Below are 24,917 nucleotides of genomic sequence, written 5' to 3'. Positions count from 1 at the left end.
CAACGCACGGGCAGCCGTCCCCAAGGCGATGCCGGTGTCCCCAAGGCAATGCCAGTGTCCCCAAGGCGATGCCAGCATCCCCAAGGGCACGGGCAGTGTCCCCAAGGCGATGCCAGCGTCCCCAAGGTGCTGCCGGTGTCCCCAAGGCGCTGCCGGTGTCCCCAAGGCGCGGGCAGTGTCCCCAAGGCGTGGGCAGTGTCCCGCACCCCGAGCCCTGAGCTGGTGCCACCAGATCCGCGCCCTCCTGCCGTCCCTGTGTTTCCCAGCCCTTGTTTAACCACTCCAGAACACAATGTAGGTTCCTGTTTGCCCCGACACACACACACACACACACGGGAAAATGAAAGCTGTCCTTTAAAAACCTTTGTGAAGGATGAACGTGATGAAGGAAATGGTGTCTTCAGGCGGGCTGTCCTGCCTGGGCCCGACACCGGGCCTTTACTGAGGGTTCTTTTCTATTGGTTACAGCATTTTTTCAATTAATGATTTCCGAACAAATGTTAATACAAACTGTATAAAATGAACATAATTTTCTTCACTTGTATTTTTGTTATTGAGCAAGTTTATCAAAATAAATTGTCTAATAAAGCAACTGCCTCTGGCTGCACTGACTGGAACCTGCCCCACCCCGTACTCAGGTGTGTGTCCCCTCAGGTGTGTGTGTCCCCTCAGGTGTGTGTCCCCTCAGGTGTGTGTGTCCCCTCAGTTGTGTGTCCCCCCTCAGGTGTGTGTCCTCTCAGCTGTCCCCCCTCAGGTGTGTGTGTGTGTCCCCTCAGGTGTGTCCCCTCAGGTGTGAGTGTCCCCTCTCAGGTGTGTGTGTCCCCTCAGCTGTGTCCCCTCAGCTGTGTCCCCCCTCAGGTGTGTGTGTCCCCCCTCAGGTGTGTGTGTCCCCCCTCAGGTGTGTGTCCCCTCTCAGGTGTGTCTCCCCCCTCAGGTGTGTCCCCTCAGGTGTGTCCCCCCAGGCCCGTGTCCCCCCTCATGTGTCCCCCCAGGCCCTCAGGGCCCCTCTCCTCCCGCCCGGGGCTCGGCGGTTCCGGGGCCGGGCCTGTCTCCCCCGGTAACGCCACAAACATCGGGCGGGGCTCGGGCCGGGCCCTCCGCTCCCGGTGCCCCGAGGGAAGGGCCGGGGCAGTACCGGGAGTGCTGGGGGGGTTTGGGGAGTCTCTGTCACTGGGGCCGTGCCCAGGGTGGGGAGAGCGGGGCGCCGGGAGCGCCTGTTCCCCGCCAGGTGAGTCCCAGCGGGCGGTGCGGGCCCGGGGAGCCGGGGGGTCTCTCCCTTCCCGGCGGGTGAGGCGAGTCCCGGGCCGGGACAGCGCAGGGTCGGGGACCCGGGGCTCTTCCCCGTGCCTGAGGAGGGTCTGGGGTCGGGACAGCGCAGGGTCGGGGACCCGGGGCTCTTCCCCGTGCCTGAGGAGGGTCTCGGGGCGGGAAGAGCGGCGGTGACCCCTCAGTGAGCCCCAGGGCCGGGAGGAGGCGGTGGGGCCCGGCCGAGGGAAAACTGTGTTTTTAGTGATTTTTGCTTGACTCGTCCCGCGCCCAGACCCGGGGGCAGCTCTCCCACCCCCCGCCAGCCCGGCTCTGCCGTGGTTAATCTCTTTTTCTAGTTGAGCTCTGTAGCTCATCACAGCTCCCAGCAGCCATGCACACATATAATTAACTGTATAAAACCCCTTAACAAGCAGCTCCTGCAGAATAGTTCCTAAATGTGTTTTCTAAAAATGCATAATTGTAACTTCTCTTTGTTTTTTAGTTTTCTGTTGTCCCACATACCATATAAATTATCATTTAAGTGGCTCACAATATTAATACCTTTCTAATAGTGTTTATTTCTGAGGATTTAAACTTTTTTGCTGTAATGCTGAGTTTTTACTTTTATTTTTAACAAGGCTAAGTCTGTTCATATAAAGGAAACATACATCAGGAAAATGTATTGTGAAAGTTTCTTTTCCTTTGTATCCCAGATTCAAAAGAGTATTCCAGTACATAAAATTATGTTCTTGGATATGCACTGCCTAGCAGCAGCTCTCCTTAAGACTTACATTTTTGTCACATTTAAACAGCACATTTAATTTCCCATACTGCATGTAATTTTTTGTCGATCTGTAGAGAGGACAAATGGAGAAAACACAGTCTCAAAAGGTGCAAACAACAGAAGAATGGATAAGAAACTACAGTTTGGGCTCCTTGAAATTAACATTGGAGTATCTGGTAAATGAAGGCAATATTATTTTGTAAGTACAACACTGCCTTTTCTCTAGTCAGTCTTAGCTTGTGTGCATCTCTCTGATATTAACCGTGCATAGTGCTCCAGGAATTCAGGAAATGGTGGTGAAGAGATGGAGTTTGCAGAAGAGACTGTTACTGATTTTGAATCCAGACTTTCTGAGTAAGTATCCATCTTCTTTCCCGTTTTGATGTGTAACTGATTCTGTATCTCCATTGCTGTAGGCACTGCCTTAAATGTTAATTTGTTATCTCTGGGCACCTCAGAGTATCTCAGCACTAAATCCTTCCTGCTGAGATTTAGAGTAAGGGACAATTGTATGTCCCTACTGAGATTTTGGGTTTTTTAAGGAAGATGCTTATCAACCAGGTGTTGATGTGGAGCAGTTTGCTCATTTTAGAAAGGCAGACAGTGCATGGTCGTGTTTCCATATGTAGCACTGTGTAGTTGGGGGTTATACCAACTGTAACTTGGATTAGCTTTAAATCATGGATGTGACATGGAAGTTGGAAGTATTCTAAGTGGATTTTAAATGTATAAAATCAAGGAAACTTAAATAATTTAATTTATAAGTTCAATAAGCTGTAGAGTAATCTTCACAATTGATAAGAGTGCTGCCATTTCAGCATACCTCACTGTGTCAGGCTTCTATAAAACAGAAGCACCTTTCTTGTTTTGAAAAAGAAAATGGATTTTCCCCTTTAAAATGTTGGCTTGAACTTTCTGTTTGCCAACTTGTAGACACTATGTGCATGGAATAAAAAATCCATTGGTTAAAGTAAAACAAATTGAGATTACAGGAAGCACCATTTTGATAATTAACTGTTGGAAGAGGTTCTGCTTTAGGGAAAGAAGTATTTAAGTGGATAGCCCTGCAACCACTAATTGTGTAAGGGCATATTTAACATATTCTAAAACACCCGTTTCTCACAGATTTTGCATCTGTGAGAAAAGGGATGTGATGAAGACAGCTGGTTGATTGTTACACTGAAACCCAGTGTGAGAGAATGCTGTAGCTAAATGTATGCTCTGCCTTTTATCAGAGTGATTGAACTCTATCAGCACAGAATTCAGTGGCTGTTGCAGGACAGCAGAAAGGTAACTTGAATTTTACAGTGTAATTTTAGAATGAAACTCTCTATGGCATTAAAGACTAAATTAACTTTTGCATTTTAGAGAAAAGTGGCTTCCAGAAAGCCTTTGTATTTTAATTATTTGCTACAAGTTCCACATGGTATGCAGTGATGTTGACAGTGGATTGTTTTTCCTGACCTTTCATTGGTATGCAGTTTTCTGCTTTCTAGATTTAGTCTTTTCCTTTCTCTTTGCAGTCTTAGTCATCGGGTCCTCTCAGCACGATTTAAATGGGAGCAGTCGATGCTGATCTCAGCCTCTGCCTGGAGTGGAGCTGTCTGGTAGTTCATTGTGCCCACTCCTGCACAGCTGCTCCAGCACACTGTGCCTGGCAGCAGGATGGAACTTTCTTGAAGGGAATAGGGAAACAAGCAGCATTCCAAAATCTGGTTTCCACAAAGTTGCCTGATTTAGCCTAAAAGGGACAAAGTTATTTTTTATCTGTCTTCTCAAGTAATGAATAATCTGTCTTGGGAAGAAGGTAATATGATTCACTGGTGAGGATTAACTGGGAGCCAGTAGGACTCTGCTTTTTTTCTTCTTTTCCTCCTTGACATTGTCACTGTGTCATCTTTATGCTAAAAAATTTTAAAATTAAAATAAATACCTAATACTTGATTTACAAATGGTGTTGTACAGAATAAACAGTAAAATTATTAAACTAGATAAGCTAATATTTACAGTGACTTTTCTAAGGTGTTCGGTGTTATAAAAGGAACTAAAGTTGGACTTTTGGTTGATGTGTCTCATTTGAGTTATGGACCTAGACTACTGGATTTTCAGAAGAACCTTTTGGTAAGTAATAATAAAGCAAATTTTGCCAATCTTAGCATACTAATCAAGATTTTGTGGAACTAGAAGTTAGGAACCAAATAGAAAAAAGTCTGCTTAAAAACTTAATATACGATAAAATAGAATTTTTCTGTTGTAGAAAAGTATGCTCTGAATGTTGTTAAAAGTGTAGTATTTGTTAATGTCCAGATCAAAACAAATCCAGTATATACTTCAAAATATTATTAAGGGATGTGTTATTGTTAAAGTTTCTCAATTGTATCAGCATTCTCTGTGGAATAAACTTGCCTAACAAAAGCAGCTGTAGTTTCATTTGTGTGTTTTAAATAAAACTCCTTTAAATAACCCTACCAGAAGCAGCATGGATAGCAATGCATTCATAATTTTTTATTTATTAGTGCTTAATAGATGAACAGCTTTGTTATAAGAAGCAATTGTACTGCCTGTCATTCAGTACAGAAATTTCACTGCTATGGGAGAATCCAAAAACCATCAACGTTCATGTGTAAGTATGTTAATTTCTCTGAAAAATCAAAGTGTTTCAAACAAGGTGTCCATGTAATTTGAGCAACCTCTTGTAGGTAATAGTGTTTTTCATCTTGTGCTTGAAGTGATTTTAGGAGGGGAGAAAAGCGGTGAATTTGACATGTGGTCAGTGGTTTCAAGATGGTTTTCATGTGTAAAATATCTTAGCTGCTCCTGTGGTTTGTAGTAACCTTTGTGATCTATCTTATTTAGCACCTAAATATTCTTTTTCTTTTTTTCCCTCTCCTAGGCTACATGAAGCAAGACTATGGATACAGGAGCTGGAGCCTGGTCGAGGCTGCAATTTGCTGAAAGCCTTAAGGCATGTCCTTCCAATAAAAGAACTGAATTCCTTGGTTCTTATTGTGGGAAGCTGGTAAGTTTATTATCTGTCCTAACAACCAGATTTAACTTGGATACAAGGATTTGTACAAGAAACTGAACTTGATAAAAAACAAATGGAAAATTTAAGATCTGAGTTTTACATATTTTTAGTTTGTACCTTTGAATTCCTTTATTTCTTCCCTTTTTTGCTATTTATAAGTCTTTTCTAGTATTGAAGCTATGTTTTTACAGATCACTTATCACAGTGCTCTATTGAGAGCCTGCTAGCTCTAATTTTACATCAATTAAGTGTCATTAAGGATGTCACTGAAAGTTTTACTTCTTTTGGTGCCTTTGGAAACAGAGGACATCCTTACACACCAGAGTTGAAAAGTATCACAGCAGCCAAAGCCACAACTCCTGATTTTTAGCTTTCAGGGCTGGCAGGGAATACATCAGAATATTTCAATTCACAAGCTTTTCTGAATCGGAATAAAATCCTACTGGGTTTGTTATCATGCAGATTTTCAGGACAGAGCCACACTCCAGTAGTGACGTCTCAGTAATGGTTGAAAGAGGGAGAGAAGGTCCTTCCAAAAGCATGATAATGCTAAATACCTAAATAATTCCCATGTTTCTTTCCCAGATTTTCTTCCATGTCTTCTTCAGTATGGCCTTTTATTCTCCATTTGATTACTGCCATTGTTAATATCTTTTTTCTTTACTTTTTTTCATCAGTCCTGATCAGTCTTTTGGAATATTATGTGATTATGCTGAGCAGTGTACTCTGGGGAGAAAAGTGCAGATACACACTGTTATATATGATTGCACCAATCCTGCTTCTCTTGTAAGTAATTGTGTTAATACTTAACTTCCTGAGTGCACTGTCATTTTTTTTCCTGTTCAGCTGTAATGCTTTCTTCTCGTAAACTTGTGGGGAGGCTAACCTATTCATTAGAGTTCTTGAATTAGTGTTGTATTCTCTTCAGAGCAGATTTGCACACATGAAAAAATTGTTTGGAGCATCATCTTGTAGCTTGCTTTACTGAGTTAGTTTTTTCAGCCATATTAAAATAAGACTGGTAAGCAAATGATGGAAACATAATAATTATTTTGGCTTTCTCACTACATGTATCTCAAATATTCTTTTTCTGTCTCTACTGGGAACTGAATACCAACAACTCACCTTGTCAAAAGAGACTGTCAAATCAAAGTAACTGTTTCTCTTCCTATTTTTATATGTAGGCAGTTCTAAAGAACCTGACAGAAGCTGTAAGAGGCCGTTACCATTGCTACTCTTGTAAGGGAGAGGTAGGTGACAGGGAGAGAGGCAAAGCATTTTTCTCTCTTTTTGATGATTCTTCACCTTGAGAAGGTAAAAGAATTATCACCTGAGTAAAAGCTGAGAGTAAGAATTGATGCTGAAAGTCTCTGTCATAAAAATGCTGAGCATGTGCTCAATAAACCTGTGGTTATTTTTTTCTGCAACTGAAAACATTTCCTTAAAGTGCAATCAATTTTGCAGTTGTTATTATTTACTGACTTATGGCTGATAAAAGCAGTGGCTTGCTGTAGAACGATTCAAAGTAATAAAGTAATATCTTGTTTATAAATGCTTACTAATTTATATACAGAGCATTAGATACATTTGCACTCAATTCTGCTGTGCCAGGCAGTCTTGTATTGATGTTTGCACAGTAAAGTAAGAAAGCTGCTTTCAGTTGTTGTTTGAACATTAGTTAACTTATTTTTCCCCATTTGTTTCTATAATTGCAGAATTTTGATAGCAGTGATTTTCATCTGCTACTTCAGGAATCCCAGAAGGCTAAGGACCTACTCAAGAGCATCAAACAGACTTTTCAAAGAAGAGTTGGTGGCCTGCTTGGTAGTAAAAGAGCAGATGTATGTATCTTTTTATTTTCAGATATACTTTGAATAATTAAGGTTAGAAATTTTAAATGTCTGCAATATGAAAAGACAATCGTATGATTGATATGTATTTTGATATGTGAACTTTGAATATTCTCTATTGAACATCCACTGTAAGAGCAAATTAAGCACAAAACCAGTAAAGGGGACATTTTGCTAAATATTCTCCAAAATGCATGAAAAGAACATTGTCCTGTGATTGTAATGGGAATCTAAGCAGCACTGGCCTAACTCTAACTCATAGCTCTATTATGATCATATAAATGAAGTTCCATCAGTCCCTTAAATGGGTTAAAAGATACTTAATCCTGTGTGATTTAGTTGGACACTTAAATCCATTGCAAACTTACAAGGGCTTGTCTTGCTAGTACCGTCATACAAGTGTGGGAGGAATTTTTTTGTTAGCAAATAGTCTGTTCTCTCTCACAACCACTGTAAGTACTTGTGTGATGTGGGTAAGTCTGATCTGAAAGGGGAGCTGAATGCTCACATTTTGTGTCCTTATTTACCTGGTCATCTGACCTGAGACATTCTAGGCAGGAGACAAAGTAGTCATTTGTGAATAAAATTTCTAATTATTTTTCTCCCTCATTTTTCCTATGCTATACATATATATATATATATTTTTTTTTTTTTTCTCTCTTCCAACCTCATGATTATTAAGGACTGTGTAGACTAGCTGTGAAGCAGAAGTCACTCTGAAATGATTTAGAAGATGCTATAGCCCCAGTAAAAGCCCATTTTTAGGAGGACCAATGATAGCTATTTTCAAAGCATTTTGCTTGTTGGAATCCCAGCACTTTAGTTTTAATTATGTTCACCATGATTTCATGCTGGATATTTTGAATTGAGGGTAAAAATAAATTATGTTACAACTTGCAAGAGCTTTTTCTGAAATCCATTTTAGATTTCCACAGAATTTGCAAATACAGCACCCTCCAGTTTCTTCCTGAAGCCTGCACAGCACAAAGGACCGTTAGCTATTCAAACACCAAGCATCCTGGCCAAAACCTCAGCAGAATGGTTAAAGGCATATGGATTGAAAGGTAGCACAGAAAGAAAAGCTTAACAGGTATAAAACATGAATTAAAGACAGGGTATGTGTTTTATTTGATGTGTTTTTTTCTTCCTGTAGCTAAAAAGTTAGACCTTTATCAAGTTCTGGCTCCCAATGCTTTCTCTCCTGTGGAAGATTTTGTACCTATTCTTAAAAAAACAGTATCATCAACTCTACATGAGGCAAGTGATGAGGAACTTTTCTCCCTGGGTTTGTGGTGGTTTGGGTTTTTTTTCTTTCTATTGCTACATCTTTCTAATTTAAATAGTACTTTATAAGTTAGCTGAAATTCTACAGGCTGAAATTTGAGTCATAGATTTAAATCAAATACTTAGTGTCATTCTTAAGAATGCTTCAGGAAGAAATTCCATGTTAGTCTATCTTATATTGGATTCTGTAAAGTTAACTCTATTTATCCTTCTAGAAAGTGATGATGCAGTTTGAGTGGTATGATGGAACTGTAAAAAATATCCATGTTGACCTGCCAGTATTGTATAGCTATCAGGTGAGTTTTCCATCATGATGGCCTTGTCAGGGGTAGTCTACCATCTAATTATTCCTCATTAATGGTCTTGTTAACTAAATACTGTAGGGATTCATGTGCAGACAGCTGTCCATGTAAGTCTGCAGCCACTGGAATTCTTACAGCCAGTAATGATTCTTGAGGATTTCCTCATTAAGTTAGAATGCAGATCATCAGAGAATGGAACAAGTTTAATAAAAGAGAATCTGTCTGGGATGTTTGCTAAATCAGGGTTTGCTATATAGTGATCTGTCAGTCCTTTTTCTTTCCCACTTCACTGGCAGTCCTGACAAAGGGCTGTGGGAATGTTTCCAGACAGGGCAAATAATTCATTACAGAGGGAGTGATGTGAAGTCTGTGGGACTCTACAGCCAGACCAGAAAGAGAGTGCAAAGTGGCTGAAATGAAAAGCATCTTCTGTGGCCCCTTGCTCACTGGTAGATGCTTGTGTTTTGTGCTCCAAAAGCATGCTAAATTATAGTTCTATTTCTGAGTTCAGTGCCCTTTTCTAGCTTAATATGCCCTTCATATAAAACCTACATATACTTGGAAGGGTCATGGTGTATAGAGTTTGGACAAATTACCTTAATATCAAATATCAGTATTGATACTGCTAAAGAATTACAAGTGTTTATGTTAAATGATGTGTTTTGTTATGAATGCTGCCTAAAAATGCTATTGAAGAAAGGGTAAGATTGCAAAACCAGCATTTTTAAAGCTCTTTTTTTTCTTTTCTTGATATGCCTGAACACTATTTTGAAACATGATGGCAAGAGGAAAAGTGAAGTGGAGATACAGACCTTTAGATTCTTTGTTGCCTTTCTATCACTGTTTTTTTTTTCCTGGACTGTGTTCTCATATCTGTACTTAGAATGAAATGTCGCTATTGAAATGAATGAATTTTAAAATATATTTTTCATTCCTATGCTGTTGTGTTATTTCTGTATTAAGCATTTGGCAATAAAAGACTTGAGCTTTTTATTTTTAACATAAATTTTCTTTATTTATGCATAGAAACTCCTTGCTAAAATGGTAAGAGTCTATGAGAAACGAATTGACTGGCTGTCTGTTGCTAGCAGAAGAATATGGGGAAGTGTTTGTGAGAGAAGGTATTGTATTTGATTTTGGGTGTTTTTGTGAGGTTTGAAGTCTTAATGTGTTTGAGGATGGTCAAACATCTTGTCTGAGGCCTTACTCAACCTTAATTGCACATTTGCTCTTTTTCCTGTTTACAAACCTTGAATATGGAGTTTCAGACAAAAGGAAGGTAGCTGAGGCCTCTGTTACTAGAGGTTTTGTTGCTTATTGATTAAGGACTGAATTAGCCCCTCTGGCCACTGTGTTGTGCTGGGAACTCACATCCCACTGACTATCCATCACATCTGTGAGTCTTTTCAAAACTACTGCCCCCAAATTATGCCCTGTCCATTAACTGTGACCATCCTGTGTTGTCTCTGCAAGCAAGACTTAAAACTGACCATGCTGAGCAGCTCATCATTAACACTTTTCTCTAAACAGGTGCTCAGTAACATCAGTCAGTCCATACCTGAGCAACCTCTCTGGCACTGATGGGCTAAGAGAGAGTTTAACCATTTGTCTTTGGAGTAATATTCCATATGTTCCTGGAGTGTTGGCTGGGAAAGTGAAGTATCCAGCAACTCTCCTTGCTGGCAAACATCTACACTTTTCAGGAGGATTTTAGATACTCAAGTACAGAAAAGGAGGAGGAGCAGTTTGGGGTTCAGCACTCATTATGGCACTACAAATAGCCAGTATCCTGATTATTCCATAGTTTAGGAAAGATATAAGTTTCCATTACTGTTTGTATTTTTATTTTTTAAATTTAACCCAATGTTTTGCAGAATTTTTTAAAAATATAGGTTCAGTGTTTATACATTTTGATACATAAATAGAAGATGCTTTCCCTGACAAGTTAGAGTGCACTGAAGATAAGAATACATAAGAGGGTTTTTTTTTAACTAATAGCTTTTTTTTTAATATAGGGTGGTTGTACTTGTTGATATATCAGTGACAAACTCTACCTGCATCTCCCATATCCAACATTCTTTACGACTTTTACTTGAGGAACAAATGTCAAATAAGGATTTCTTCAATATTATAGCGTAAGTAACTATGTAAGAGTCTTTTCAAATAATTGTAATGCATTGCAATGAAATAAGTATGCCTTGTACCTGTTGTAGTTACTAACAGGCCTGTGTTAGTATTTAATATTTTTTTACGAAGTATTTGCAAGACTAGCACGGATTGGTCCTTATTGGGTGAGGGCATGGATCATGTATGGAGACCAGATTAGTAATTAAAAATCACTGGTTTGGGTGAGGGTCACTGGAACTGATTGTATCATACCTGTAACAAATACTCATCCTGCTATATTGTTCATAACACTATTAATTCACCTGTCAGAAACTTACCAAAAGAGGATTTTGATGTCTCAGGTACCATAGCTGAGAGCACCCTTTAAATTTTACAGTAACTCCAATACTGTTTAATATATTATAGAGTTAAAATTCTGTACTTAGCACTGGCAGGCAGAAATGTGGCACAATTGCTAAGCAGCTGCTGGGCAGGTGTCTGGCAGGTAAAAGTAAGAGCCAGCAGCTCATGGAGTTCCTAAAATGGTGAGAACAGAGCCCTTATCTCACAAGAGAGATACAGGCAGTAGCTGAGGGTTGGAGTTCCTTTTTCACAAACCTTCCACGAAAGAAAATCAAACAAACCTTGGGTGATGGATAAATGTGGATAATTAAATGGTTTGAAATAGAAAATAGTTGGCATTGGGCAGTTTTATGTCTGTAATACCCCAAATGGGATTTTTCTTCTTCAGTGAATTTATTTTATATTTTTGCTTGTTCTAAACCATACTCTGAAAATTAATTGCTATTGCCTTTCTGTGAAAGATTTGGGAGTGATGTTGTGCCTTGGCAGCAGGAACTGTGTCCTTCTCAACCAGAAAACTTAGAAAAGGCTTGGAGGTAGGATCAAATAATTAAACCATGTATGTGAATTTCACAGAGAAAAATTGCAAACAACTGAAAAATTTTATAAGCTTATCATGTTACAAAAATAGACTGCCATGTTCCACACTGGTTGTTCTTAGTCATTTCTCACGTAAACAGTTGGTTAGCTTGGTGACTTTGTATTTTATGTGTATATAATATATGTGTACACAGATACAGAAGTGTCTGTGTAAGGAATGAAGAGGTTATGTGGATTGAAAACTGCTTCAAATACAACCGGGATGTGAGAGCTAAACAGTGGGGCTTTTCCCACATGCTTTGGAAAAATATCCCAGATTTCTGTTTGTGGAGTCACACCTTCTGTGTTCTCTTTATACCTTTGGTTTCATTTCTGTTTCTGTAAGTTCTACTATATTAATATTTTCCTCATAAAATTAGGAGAGAATTCTTTTTCTCTTGATGTTTCGTATCTTACTTTAAAAACCAGTTTGCCATGCTGGCAATACAGAAACCAGAACAAATAATTTGTTATATAAACTGGTTTTGCTCTCTGTCATTTTCAAAAATGTTAGACTCCAGTGCAGTGTTATTATGTAAGATACTTAGTTCTCTTTGTTGCTTTGAGCAGAACCAAGAGCTTTTGTTCCTTCATTCTTTGAACTGTAAACATCTTGGTTTAGGTGGGTGTTGAGTTTGGAGTGCAAGGGCAGTAGAAATCTCATGAGTGCACTCAGGAGAGCTGTGGAAGTTGACTTCAAAGATAAAGATAAATCACAGGGAATCTACCTGCTGGCTACTGGAATACCTGATCAGGAAACAGTGAGTGTCATTGTAGGCAACTTTTCTCTAAGTTCCTATCAAAACTAATACCAGCTTTATTTTTCTCTTTTTTTTCCCATCTCTTTTTTCCCCTTATGGCCAGTCATCACAGTTCATTGGCAGGATATTCCTCCTTTACATACCTAAGGCAGCACAGCTATCAGATTCCCAAACTTCCATTTCTGCAGTTGTTAGTCTTGTGTTAGAGCTAGCAATTATTAATTATGTATGAATTATAGAAAATTTAAGATGTTCTTTTAGGATTCCTTTCCCTCTTCAGCTCTGGACATCGTTTTGCTTCAGATTTCTGAGTTTCAACAAGCTGATTTTTTGTAATTTATCATTTCTGTACAACTCATGGGAACAAAGACACAGATAATTTTCCAGTGGAACTCCATAGCATACTATGTAGAGACAGCTCCTGTTTTTATCCAGTAATTCCTTGCTTGGATCCGTGTTTGTAGTGAGTGTGCTCCATGGCTGTTAAGCCAGGTGTGCAGCCTTGAGTTTCTACACGTGGGCAGTGAGGTGTCTCCTGCTTATGTTACCAAATCTCTGGAAATCCTGGGCAGACCTAAGAAATCATTAAAGCCCATATGGTTGATAAGAAAATGAAAGACAAACGGACAGTTTCATCCCTACTTTGCTTTAGTGCACAGCTAAATTGATATCCACGATCTCTGCCTTTGGTTCCCAGATCTACCCCAGCTCACCTCTTGCCTGCAGTAGAGCTGTAGCCAGCAATAGTGACAATTGTTGTGTATCTGCACAGACTGAGGAGGAGTGGGGCTGCTCAGGGCAGGTTCCTGTGCTGAACTGCTCCAGCTGGGAAGATTTGTACATCAGTCAGGAAGCAGTGGAGTAGGTGGAAACATGTCTGAGGTAGAGGCTCACCCCTGATGTTTCTTTTTCCTCTGTCTTACAGCACACAATCAGTGCTTATGTGGCTGAGGCTTGTGAAGGTTTTGATTTACAGCTCCATGTCTGTCTGTTCAGTGTAACAAAGGACACTGACTCCACTGGGATTATCCCAGCACGCTACGCCGACCCAAGGGAAGCTGCCAATGCTTTTAAAGAAATTGTACAGGCAGCCAATGGGAGGTTTCACTGGTTTGGAGAAGCAGGTATGAGCCAAGGAAAGTCAGCACATACTTTTCATTAGTGAACTAATATTCATTATTGATTTTTTACTCCCCAATCAAGTAATTTACTTTTTTTAAAGATATGCTGATGCTGTGCTAGCACCAAGATATAAACACAGATGATAGTTTTATTGAGACTTTCAATCACATTGCAGAATATTATAATGCAGCCTTAATGAAGGAATTTGTTTGGGATTTTTTTTGCTATTTGAATTCATTATTTTCTGTTAGCCTTTTTAAAGATGCTTTAAAATACAGGGTTTTTTCCTGCAGGAAACAAAGATTTTTTTTATTACTTGCATTGGTATTTAGCATGTTGTACAAAGTGTTGTACATTAAAAAATACTTACCTTGTACACTTTAAAAAACCCCATGCTAATTAGCATCTATTTGATTATCAGGTATTTTTGAAAGTGATGATATTACCAGTATTATATCTGAAATGGAAAAAGCAAAGATCTACTCCCAAAAGGTATGAATTACATAGAACTTCTTAAATTACATGTTTCTTCATTTAAAAATTCAACGGTGTTTGTTCAGCTGACAATTCAGGAGATTGGACAAAACCCTTTTATGATGAACAGGAATGTTCTAGAGTGTGAGAATAGTGACTGTAGAGTAAATATGGACTAGAAAGCAGTTGCACAATAGCACTGCAGTGACTGGTGTTGGAATAGTCATGATTCCAGACAAAAAACAAGTTTACAGTTCAAGTGATTCTCCTTTTGCTGCTGATTTCTTGTATATTAATTACTAAACAATGTGGATTTCCATTTCAGTGTGCATTCCTAGTGGACTCCTTAAAGCAGCGCTCAGTAAATCAGTCTGTGAAACCCCTCACACCAGAAGGAGACTCAAATGTGCTCATGAGGAACAAGAGAAAAAAACCACAGAAGGTGCCATCTCCTAAACCCACAGCTGTGAGTCTGGCTAGAATGGCTTGAAATGGTCTCATTTTTAATATGTTCTGGGTTAATTAAAGATCCTGCCTAGCTATTAGAGGCTCCTCTTGGTGAGAGAAGTGCTCAGCTGAAAATTTGAAGAAATAAGAGCAGCACTGTGATAGTACTTTGAGTTTATGTTTGCATTCAAAATGCTACATATACTAAAAAGTGCATTATACTAAGTAATCAGTTATAATGGAACCACACTGTAGTGTCAAAAGGTGTCTAAATAATCCTTCCTCTGACCTTAAAAAATAATGTTTAATGGAAACAAAGGCAAAGCAGAAATGTACTTTACCAAATTACATCTATTTTGCAAGTTCTTCCAGAAGGTACTGAATATTGTGATGTTCTGCTGATTTACAGATGAGACAGCTGCAGGTCAGTAGCATAACTTTGGCCTCATAGAGAGCCAGCATAAAATAAGAACAGGATTCAGAATTTGTTTGCTGCCTGCTGTGCTTATTTCCATGGAGCTGCACTACCAAATCCCTTGGGATTTTGCTAGTGTTTGTTCATTTGAACTATGCATACATCTAGTTTGAGTAGGTGTGACATCTGTGATATTCATAAAGGGACGGTGCTCACTGGAACTTTCAGGTCTCATCTTTGGGATGGGACTGGCATTGTAGGTGTGGGAATGTAGAAAATGGGAATGTAAGCGTGGGAATGTTGCAAAGGCTTCATAGGTCTTCCAGGCTCTTTTATTACAAGTCACATATTCTCAACACATCTTCACAAATGCAGGAGAAACTCATTATTCAGAGATGATAATAGAACATGGTTTTGCAGGGATTAAACTTGTATAAAATGGGCATGGGGTTGTTTGTAGACGTTTGATCATATTTATAGTAGAGCTGTATGTTAAATTAGATGTCAGGTGCTTGAAGACTCAGTGTCGCAACAAGTCTTATCCTACAGTAGGGTTAAACAAGTGCTTGTGTTGTTTAGCAGACTGCTCAACCCCTAGAGGGATAAGCTAAACCCAAAGGAGAAATCACTGGTGTCAGCACTAGATTTTCAATAATCAATAAAATGCTGAGGAAGATAATAAATGCTGCATTCTATAAAGCAAGGTCATTACCATACTTGACTGCTCCTTCAGGTGGCAAAATGGTCCAAAATCCTCTCCCTGTAGATGTTAATCTTCAGGTTTATGGTAGCAGATGATATTGGCAAGATAATTAAAACAGAGCAATAAGAGTTACTTAACCCAGCAAGAAACTGCAAATTAATGTGTTGTCATGGCAGCCTGTGGATTTGTCAATGCCAGAGTAAAGCAGGAATTAAAGAATAAAGAAAGATAGTTGCAGGTTAGAATAATGCAGTTACAATCCAGCTGAAACACTTTTTACATTCATTTTTTGTTACCTAAGGTGCTTAAGGATGTTAAAGACAACCATGGTGCAGAGAGAAATCCTCCTGTAAGAGTTCTGGCATGGCGTCCTCCCAGTGCCAAAGCAGGAATTCCACCAGGTCTGTATGGGTTAGGGGCTTTTTGTCTTCAGTTTCCTTTGGGCTTTGCTTAAAAGACAGTATTTAAATTAGAGATTTAAATTAAGATTTTTAGAAACACCTGGAATTGTAATCTTTAATCAAATCTACTGATGTTGATATGTAGCAATGTTTACAAATCTGGATTCATATTTGCATATGAGGTGCACTGTACAAAGTTAACTGGTTTCTCCAACAAATACTATGCACTTGTTCAAACCCCTAATTTTTTTCAAACTAACTCCTGTGACATTCTTCCTGATGCTAATTTCTATATTTGTAAAGGTTTCATTTCTATGAAAGCCTCTAAAGTAGCACTGTAATATGATTTTTCTTAATCAGTATCACAGAAAATTAAGTATTTATAATTGTGGTTATAGGAATATACGAAGAGAAGAACAAGGTTGAGTTCTTCTCATATAAGAGTTTTATCCAGCTGAGCCAAATTAATGGGGTTTTTTATCTCTTATTTACTTGTAGCACAAACAGTAAAAGAGTGGCCTCAGACTAAGAATAAAGGAAAGCACAAACTCAGGAGGCAGCCAGAGCTTTCTGTGTCTGTATTTTACACTGGAGAAGGAAGAAATGTGGGTATGTGTTATCAGGATGGGTTGGGTGAAGCCCTTTTCTTATCTGCACTTCTATTATAGAACTGGCAGGATGAGAAGTCACTGATAACCGATGTGCTTTGAACAGTGAGTGGGAGAGAGTTTCACTTACCAAATAGTGGTAAGGATTTTTAGTTTGGGTGCAGGTGGGTGGCACTTTTTGCCTGTTTTTGTTTTTTTTAATTGGGTTTTTCTTCTGTACAGTCCCTTGGGATCTTTTGGTCGAAGGTGCTCCAAGGGAAAGCACTTTGAACATGATTTAGTTGATTACAGAAGATTTAGTTCAGAATTTTTTGAAGGTGACAGCTTTTTTAAAATAAGTGATTTTTTTAGGTACTTTGTTCATTTCTTAAATAGGTACAATATATCAGAAGTATCCAAAGGCAATGTGCATAAGAAAATCTGTTTGCTCTGTCACATTGCCAAAGGAAGAGGAAATCTGTTCAAGCAAAGAGGTATTTTTCTCCTTACTAATAAATTGCCATTTAGGAACTATCCATCTGAATTAATGTAAAAATTGTGATTCTGTACAACGTGTTATTACTTAAACTTTTCTAATATTTGCCAACAATCACTTGCTCTATTTGTTTGTCTTACAAGTGGCTGACCAAGTACAGTATTAAAAAACTTAAACTGGAATTGCCCAGACTGATGTTTGGTCCAGGCTGTATCCACCAGAAGAAAACTGTGGAGTCTCTGCACAAGGAAGTATCAGCAAAATACTGTTCTATCTTCCCCAGTGCAGAAATCAATGTAGGTTTTTGCAGATGTCAGGTACCTACACTGTTGAAAGGCTTTGTATTTGTTTAGTGAATGTTGATTAATGTTTCTGGCTTTCTAGTGTGATGTTCTCTCCACTCTTCCCTGTTCTTTCTAAATCATACTTCCACTAGCAAACTAGAGAAGGTTTTTTGTTCACCACAAAAAACCATTTAGCATGTTTGAAGTCCAAACTGCATCTTCTTTAGAATGTATAGTGTCTCCTCTGCTCATACAGTATAAAAATAAATTCTAAAAGTTAAATTAAACTTTTCAAAATTACGTGTGAGCTGAAACTGGGTAAATGCTGGATCTTGATTGTTTCAGTCTGTGTAATGACTGGAGAGAAGCATCGAAAACTAAGTGCAAGCAACAGTCACAGAATTTTTCTTACCATATTTCATAGATGTAAAGACAAAAATCTCCCGTATGTCCAATGCCAACATTGCATATATAGCAGCTGAGCTCAGATTTCCTCAAGTAAGATGCTCTTGCCCAAACTGAATTTTTCCAGGGGGTTGTGAAACATCTGCATTTTCACCCTAAGGAGCTGGAAATCTACACAGAACAACTGGAGAGGGTGGTGCAGCGCTATATCCAGAGAGTGCAGTGGCTTCTCTCAGGTATTGCTGTGCCTCTGGTTTTCTGTAAAGCACAACTTACAACTTATTTATGTATATATAAATATATACAATATTCTTGTCTGCTATTTCTGTTCAAATAGATGTAAATGAATGTAAATCTGAACCTCCAGTGTGAATAAAGGTTCTCTGTCTTGCATTTCATTGAAAGTTTAAAACTTATATTTGTGAATACAAGAGAATTCAGCATCTGTGCAGCTGATAAACATCTCACTTGCTGAAAATAATTAGTTTTTGGTCTCTGTGAATACAGAGCATGAGATTCTTTCTGTGAACAGAATATATACAGTAACACATACAAGTAAAAATAGCTTTTCTGCATGTTTTACTAAGAATGTGCCCTGCTTAGAAGTTCAGCATCACTGCTGGTGAAGACTATTTTGATCTCTCTGTTGCTCATAAAGATCTTTGTTGGGAAACAGTTTAACTTTTTGCTGGATTGTAAAGGAGCTACAAATTATTTTAATGCAAGTTGCTACAATTAGCTAGTAATTAATGCTTGATAGTGCTAGTTTTGAAATGGCTGAAGACTTATCTAATGTTAACCTTTTAACTACCTAATTGCCGCATAGATTAGACACTGATTATGTAGATTAGAATTAGTATTTCTACGTTAATTATGTAGAAATGTGCCCAGAATTACCCCTAAAGACTGAAGATTGACATTATGCTCAATAAAATAAGCTTGTGTAATAACTCTTAATTAGTTTTAATGTTCTGGCCCAGGAAGCCGAGAATTGTTTGGTACCATTTTGGAGGCAAATGTCTGTGTTTTGATTGATACATCTGGTTCCATGGGCCCATATTTGCCACCTGTCACCAAAGAACTGACCTCCCTTATCTGGGAACAGCTGAGAAAAAATGGAGTCAGGTATGGTGAATTGTTGATAAGGACTGACATCTGCACTCATTATTATGCAATCAGATTACTTAATAATTACAGTAATACAGCACTGACACACAATTCAAGTAATTACTGTATGTTAGAGTATAATGTCCATGTGACAAGATCTGCTTTTTCTGTTGCTTTTACCAGTTTTAAGGTCTAAATTCTCTAAAATCTGAGCCTCTGCTGTAGGCTGATGCTGTTTACCCTTTTAGGCTCAGCATTCCTGTAGATTTTCTGTTCATGCACAGTAAAATATGCTTTTTGACTCTTCCAAGTCTGAAGATCTTAATCCAACATTAGGCTCTTTGATAGGGGGTTTGGGTTTTTTTACTGTTGGGTTTGTGTTTGTGTTAGGGTTTTTTTTATTATTATTTTATTTATTTACTTATTTCAAAACTGTCTTATCCAAAGTGACTGATTAGGGTTAAATGTTGTGGGTCATCTCTCTCCTCAGGTTTAACCTGCTGAGATTTGCAGAAAATACAGAGAGTTGGAAAGAGTGTCTTGTAGAGGCAACTGATGAAAGCTGCCATGATGCTGTGCAGTGGGCCTCCACATGCCATGCCCATGGGAACTCCTGCATCCTTGCAGCTGTACAGGTGGGTGTGCCACAGCTTGGAGAACTCATTCTGTCCTGTGGTGGTAAAAACACTTCACCTGACTGGTGACATTCCAGGAAAATTATTATGTGAAAGTGCACGACATCTTTATATGCAAATCACTGAACAGTTTAGAAATCAAGTCACTGTTTCTGGCCCCAGCGTTCATAGATAGTCAAATTAAATGCTCATACTAGGTTTTTTAAAAAAAGTAAAATATCAATAGTTTTGTAAATATTTGTATTCAAAGAATACTACAGAGGGAAAATAGCCAGTTGCTCAAACTGATGTTTATGTACAACTGTGGCTGTGATATGTTGCTCTGACCCAAACAGGATTTTAAATAAGCAGTGTTTGTTGAAATCTCATGTGTTTTGAGTAGAATTCTTGAACTTCAGTAATAGGTGAAGAAACTCTTCTATAAAAATTATCAGTGTAGAAATCAACATAATAATAACTTATTGAACTTATTGAACTTGCAATTTTAGGAGATTTAAAATTGGAATCAAAAAGGAAATGTTGCCTTTAATGAATGATTCTTCTTCCAGACATTCTTGCACAATCTCTATAGAAATGTTATGGCTTTCATCATGAATGAAATCCAGTACAGCTGCAAGGCTTTTGTAGTACAAAGATATCCACTGAGTCAATTACTGTAGCAAATTTTCATGATATTCAAGTCCTAGTGAGCTTAATTTTCAGATATTAAACATCTTTAACTCCCATAAAATATGATGTAAAAATCTTTTGTCAATAGTTCTCCAAAACCAGTTCATTTTATTCTTTCAATGAGTCAGTTTTTGGCAATGCTGTGCTTATAAATGTTGTCTTATGCTACAAATTATCTACTTAAATTTTCAAATTTATATCCTTGATCTGCTTCCCCAATGAGTGAAAATGAAAAGACAAAACTAAGTTAATTAATCATGTGGCAAATACAAAACTATCTTAAATCATTGGAATGATATTTTTGTTCTGAAGTGTAACTTTTCATATAAATGTACAAATGATTTAAGCTTATTTTCTGCTTTTCAGAAAGCTCTCAGTTTCCAAGGTGTAGAGGCGCTGTATCTATTGACTGATGGAAAACCAGACACCAGCTGCAATCTGATTTTGAAAGAAATGGAAACATTGATAAAGAAACAAGATATTAAAATCCACACCATTTGTTTTAGTGTGGCAGACAGGTATATGATACTTTGCAAGAACAACAACAAAAAATCTTTTAAAATGACTACTTTATTTATTGTCAGAAGACTGTGCTACCAAGATGGTGATGGGGAAGGTTGTTACAGAGGTAAATGCCACATAGCCTACATTTCACACAGGAATTTATAATCATGTCCTCCCATCTATTTGTTTTGATGTCATATTTTCGAGGAGTTCTTTGAAATTCTTCTGGTGTTGCTTTCAGAAAATAATTTGTGTAAATAGCTTTCTGCTTTGTGCTAACAGAGGAGCTGTTGAATTCCTGAAGAAGCTTGCTTCCCAAACAGGAGGGCGCTTCCACTGCAGTTCTGGAGGTGAAGATGCACAATTAGCAGCACACAGAATATTGACAGAGGGGCTGGATGATGAAGATGTATGTTAAATAAATCAGTTTGTTTCATTGCAACTTAGTTCTTCATCAGTAGAGGAAATTCATTTAAGAAAATAAAAACAATGAGAAAAAATAATATTTCCTATTGAAACCAAAAAGAGAAATCTCTGTCTGTTTTTGCCTTCCTGCTGTCTTGGTGAGGTGCCCAAGCCCATGAAAGGAATACACAGCGCAATATAGGTTTTGAAAGAGAAGTAAAAAATCTATTGTGTCTGTATGTGGTTTTTAAGCTAACTTCAGCTTTTACTGTCTTCTTATCCCTGCCATCTTGTGTTTCATTTAATTGCAATATCTTTGTACAGTGCTTAGCACATTAATTCTCTAGCATGAGACAAGTGAGGCATTGCCATAGCAGAACAATGTTAGTGAACAGACCCAGGTGCAATCCAGGCTTGCTGGGCTCTCCCCTTGTAAGACAGACCTCCTTTGCAAGTAGAGAAATTTAAAGCTTAGGATCAGTTAATTAAGGTGGTGAAACAGAAAATAAATAGGTATAAGTTATAACATTTTAACTGTGCTTTCAGAATCCAGCTTTCCCTTTCTTTGAAGGAGATGATTTAAAGAAACTTACTCAAGAAGTAGCAAAAGCTAGAAGTTTCTTAAAGCAGGCGAAATCTTGGAGGTGAGTATTTATCAAGAATCTTTGTATTTAGTATTTCATGGAATGAAGACAAGAATATCTGACTCCCAATGTCTGTTATATAAAAAAATAGACCTGGAGAAGTGTCTAGAATAGGACATTACTTAAATTGTATTGATCTTTATGTTTCTTCGTAGTTACCCTTCCTAGCTGCCAATCCAGAACCAGAAAACATCAATTCAATAGGAATAGCAGACAAATGTACCTGCAAAGAGCTTTAAAATGCATTTTACCTCCTCAGTGCAAGGTCACCCAAAGACAGGGCTAAATAAAGACTCCAAAAGCATTCTATTCCTCCGTGAAAAACTGCTGTAATTCTCTGGGGTTTGTTTTTCTTTCAAACAGATTATTGCTTGAAAAATGGAACACAAACCAAAAAGACACATCTGGCTTTCAAAAAAGTGTTCAGGTAAGCAGTCAACACATTTACATCATAGTTAATGGATAGTTCGTGTATTTCAGTAGAAGGGTAATAGTTTATTAAATGTATTCATTTCTAGCAGTAGCTTTTTCCAAAGTTGGAAACATTTATAGTGATTTTAGTTCTTAGCTGAGATAGTCCACAGTAAATACCCATATAACTGAAGAACAGCTCATAGAGAACTGTTTGGGGTGAAAAGAGCAAGGTAAATGCATATTTGTAGTTATTAATGCTCTAGCAAGCAGTTAGGCACATTAGATGTTAGAACCAGATGTAAAGGCTGCAATAACAATTGTTGTGTGGGCTGCATGATTTTTCTGCTAAATGAACAAGGCTGACTGAAAAAAGACCTCACTAATAGCAAAGACATCCTCAGCAAACATGGGACTGTCATTAGAGTGGTGGGAGAGGCAGCAGGGCAAACTGAACCTCTCACAGAGCCTACCTGCTGCTTTAAATTGCCAAAGTAAAAACCACAGGAAAAGAGAAATTGCTGGGTGGACGTACTTTCTCAGGGTTAAACAAGACAGTAGCATTTGTCACAGGGCTGTTTGAGGAAAAACAATGGACACACAGACAACTGCAGAGCTGGCCTGGCAAGATATTAATCAAAGAATTGGGTAAGGCACATAAAGAGCAAGACTGGGTTTTTTAAAATCTTTTTTTCTATAGCTGTAGTTTGTATTTTGGTTCAAAAATGTTGCCCAATCATTCAAATAGGAATTAAAAAAAAAAAAAAAAAAAAAAAAAAAAAAATCCAGCCTGCCAGCCTGACCTGCTGCTTCAGAATGCTTGGTCATGGAGAGTGGAAACTGGAACCTGGTGTGCAAGAGTGTGTGTGAGTGTATCAGTGTGTCAGAGTGTGTCTGAGTCTGCAGAATTCAGCATTTAAGGGCTGATACTCTCCAGAGATGCTTGGAGAGGGAGCAGATACAAAACCATCCTATAGGAGCAAGGAAGTTGTTACAGGCACGCAAAGATAAAGGCTGGTGTTCCACAACTGTCTCTGGATCTCATCATTCCAAAGAATACTGTATTGCTGGTGAAGTGTATAGGAAAGGCACTCCTGTTAAGACTCTCCAGAAAGTGCATAGCACTGTAGCCCCATTAAACATGTAAGGAAACTTGATTACTTTCAGTTTAAGTTGTTTTTCCATTGTCCATATTTTGTCAATGGTGACACTGTGTCCATGTATTTTATATATTTTGAGTTGCATTTTAAAAAGTATTCATGTGCTTCACTTGTAGGATTAAATTTTAGGTGAAGAAAAGATGCTGGAGAAGTTCGGAATCATACAATTAACCTGCTTCTTTTCAAAGTGTGATCACACCTTCCAGCTTCAAGCAGAAAGAAAGAAGATTTTTTTCTTTGTTGTCACAACTGCTGACAAGACAAGAAGCTGCAGAGGATAAGTGCTGCACTGATAAGTGCCCACTTGCAGATTTTGCAGGATTCAAAGTAAATCAAGCCCTGAACTCTATGAAGTTTAAATATAAGTAAAGGATAGTTTTCAATATAGCTAATACAAATTTTAAAGTGTATGTATCAGTAGTTATACAGGGTCACAACTTTTGTTTCTCTTTTACTGTATCATATTAATAATATCTTCAATCAGTTGCTGGTATGTCTAAATTGCCTTTTTTGTCTGGTGGTTCGAGAATTCTTTACTGGTGTTTATTATCCCTAACAGATGGGACAGATGGCTGTGATGTTAGGAAGAGAATTCTTTATGCCAATTTTGCGTAGAAAGTCCAAGAAATAACCTTACTGCAGAAAACAAAGCTTGTAATTCATATTTTTGCACAGAGAAGTTTTGCTAATAATTATTTTGACTCTGCTTTTCATGTTGGCAGTAAAGGAAGATTGAGAGCTGATGACTCAGAAATGATCAGACATGCAAGAAAGTAATACCTTGTTGCTGATGTAGCCTGGTTGTGTTTGTATGACCAGACACTGCCTATCTTCTGAGCAATTCTGTTCTTATGTATTTCCTGTCTAGAAAGATTAGAAATATGCCAGTTTCAGTTGATTTGTTTTTTATTGATTTCTGCAATGATAGCTCACTAGTATTTTGTGGAAGTTCACTGTTGTCTTTTAGAGGGTTAGAAATTCATCTCAGGTGTTCAGTATATGTAATATAACAAAAATGGATTCATACTTCAAAATTAAGATACTTGGCCTGCATTTATTCAGGAGCCATTTGCATCTCCTGAGTGCTACTGGATATGCTGTGATATGGGAGATTTTGTCTCTTCTGTCCTTTTCTCTCTTTTGTCTCTATATAGAATTAAAAATTACTTCTATCATGAATGTATGTATTTAGCATTGAATGCTCTGAACCAGGTGACTCCTGCTTCCATGTTATTGCCAGCCTTCACTAGAATACTGCAATTAAACTGGTGCTTTGTGCTATGCATTACTTTCTGTGATTTTATATGTGGATGTGTGTAATTGCTGAGATGATGTGATATGAAAATATTAATTGTAAATTAAATAGGATTGGTTACATTTCTGTTTGAGGTATAGATGATGATCAGTGATAAAATGAGGATGTATTCTAACAGAAATGTTGAAACAGTAAATACAGGTAAAAAGGATGAGCTTTCTGTATTGCCAAAAAGGCTTCCTTGGAGGATTTAAGAATTTTCACAGTACTGTAGCATAGATTCTTATATTCCTATAAAATTACTTTAAAAGAACTTAAAAGGAAACACACTTATGCAGGTGTGTTAAATGGTATCAGAGGCTCTTTGCAAAGTAAGATCATAATGAACATGTTGGATTTTGCAAATGTGGATAAGCATCAGAATATTTCAGTCTGTTATGTTAAACTGCAATTGTCAAAGCTCTCATTCAGAGCCTTTCCCCCCCTGT

At 38.1% G+C, this 24,917-nt stretch overlaps 1 protein-coding gene across 1 annotated transcript; it reads left to right on the top strand.

Annotated features, from left to right (window-relative positions):
* The first annotated feature begins 1,192 nt into the window (after window positions 1–1,192).
* VWA3A (von Willebrand factor A domain containing 3A) lies at window positions 1,193–23,401 on the top strand. The gene is made up of 32 exons (XM_083872841.1): window positions 1,193–1,228; window positions 2,107–2,231; window positions 2,312–2,386; window positions 3,268–3,322; window positions 4,055–4,153; window positions 4,549–4,655; window positions 4,926–5,051; window positions 5,738–5,846; window positions 6,245–6,310; window positions 6,776–6,901; window positions 7,836–7,974; window positions 8,064–8,171; window positions 8,414–8,490; window positions 9,523–9,617; window positions 10,512–10,631; window positions 11,427–11,501; window positions 12,167–12,305; window positions 13,231–13,429; window positions 13,849–13,919; window positions 14,227–14,385; window positions 15,777–15,867; window positions 16,366–16,476; window positions 16,851–16,948; window positions 17,094–17,246; window positions 17,767–17,875; window positions 18,620–18,764; window positions 19,237–19,381; window positions 20,417–20,568; window positions 20,837–20,963; window positions 21,506–21,603; window positions 21,967–22,030; window positions 23,291–23,401. The coding sequence occupies exons 2-32, from the start codon at window positions 2,116–2,118 to the stop codon at window positions 23,294–23,296; spliced, it is 3,360 nt and encodes a 1,119-aa protein (XP_083728967.1). The 5' UTR covers window positions 1,193–1,228; window positions 2,107–2,115; the 3' UTR covers window positions 23,297–23,401.
* The last annotated feature ends 1,516 nt before the right edge of the window (window positions 23,402–24,917 follow it).

The sequence above is a fragment of the Zosterops lateralis genome (genome assembly GCF_965231275.1).
Source record: "Zosterops lateralis genome assembly, chromosome: 15".
Classification (NCBI taxonomy): Eukaryota; Metazoa; Chordata; class Aves; order Passeriformes; family Zosteropidae; genus Zosterops; species Zosterops lateralis.
The sequence above is the reverse complement of the archived record's forward strand: the minus strand, read 5'-3'. Positions and strand labels throughout refer to the sequence as shown.

What these genes read in the sequence shown, in the direction of transcription:
- VWA3A (XM_083872841.1), top strand. Translation starts at nt 2,116, where the DNA reads ATGGAGAAAACACAGTCTCAAAAGGTGCAAACAACAGAAGAATGGATA. An exon ending in AACTTAGAAAAGGCTTGGAG is followed by an intron (nt 11,502 to 12,166) that starts GTAGGATCAAAT and finishes ATCTTGGTTTAG; the next exon opens with GTGGGTGTTGAGTTTGGAGT. An exon ending in TCACTGGTTTGGAGAAGCAG is followed by an intron (nt 13,430 to 13,848) that starts GTATGAGCCAAG and finishes TTTGATTATCAG; the next exon opens with GTATTTTTGAAAGTGATGAT.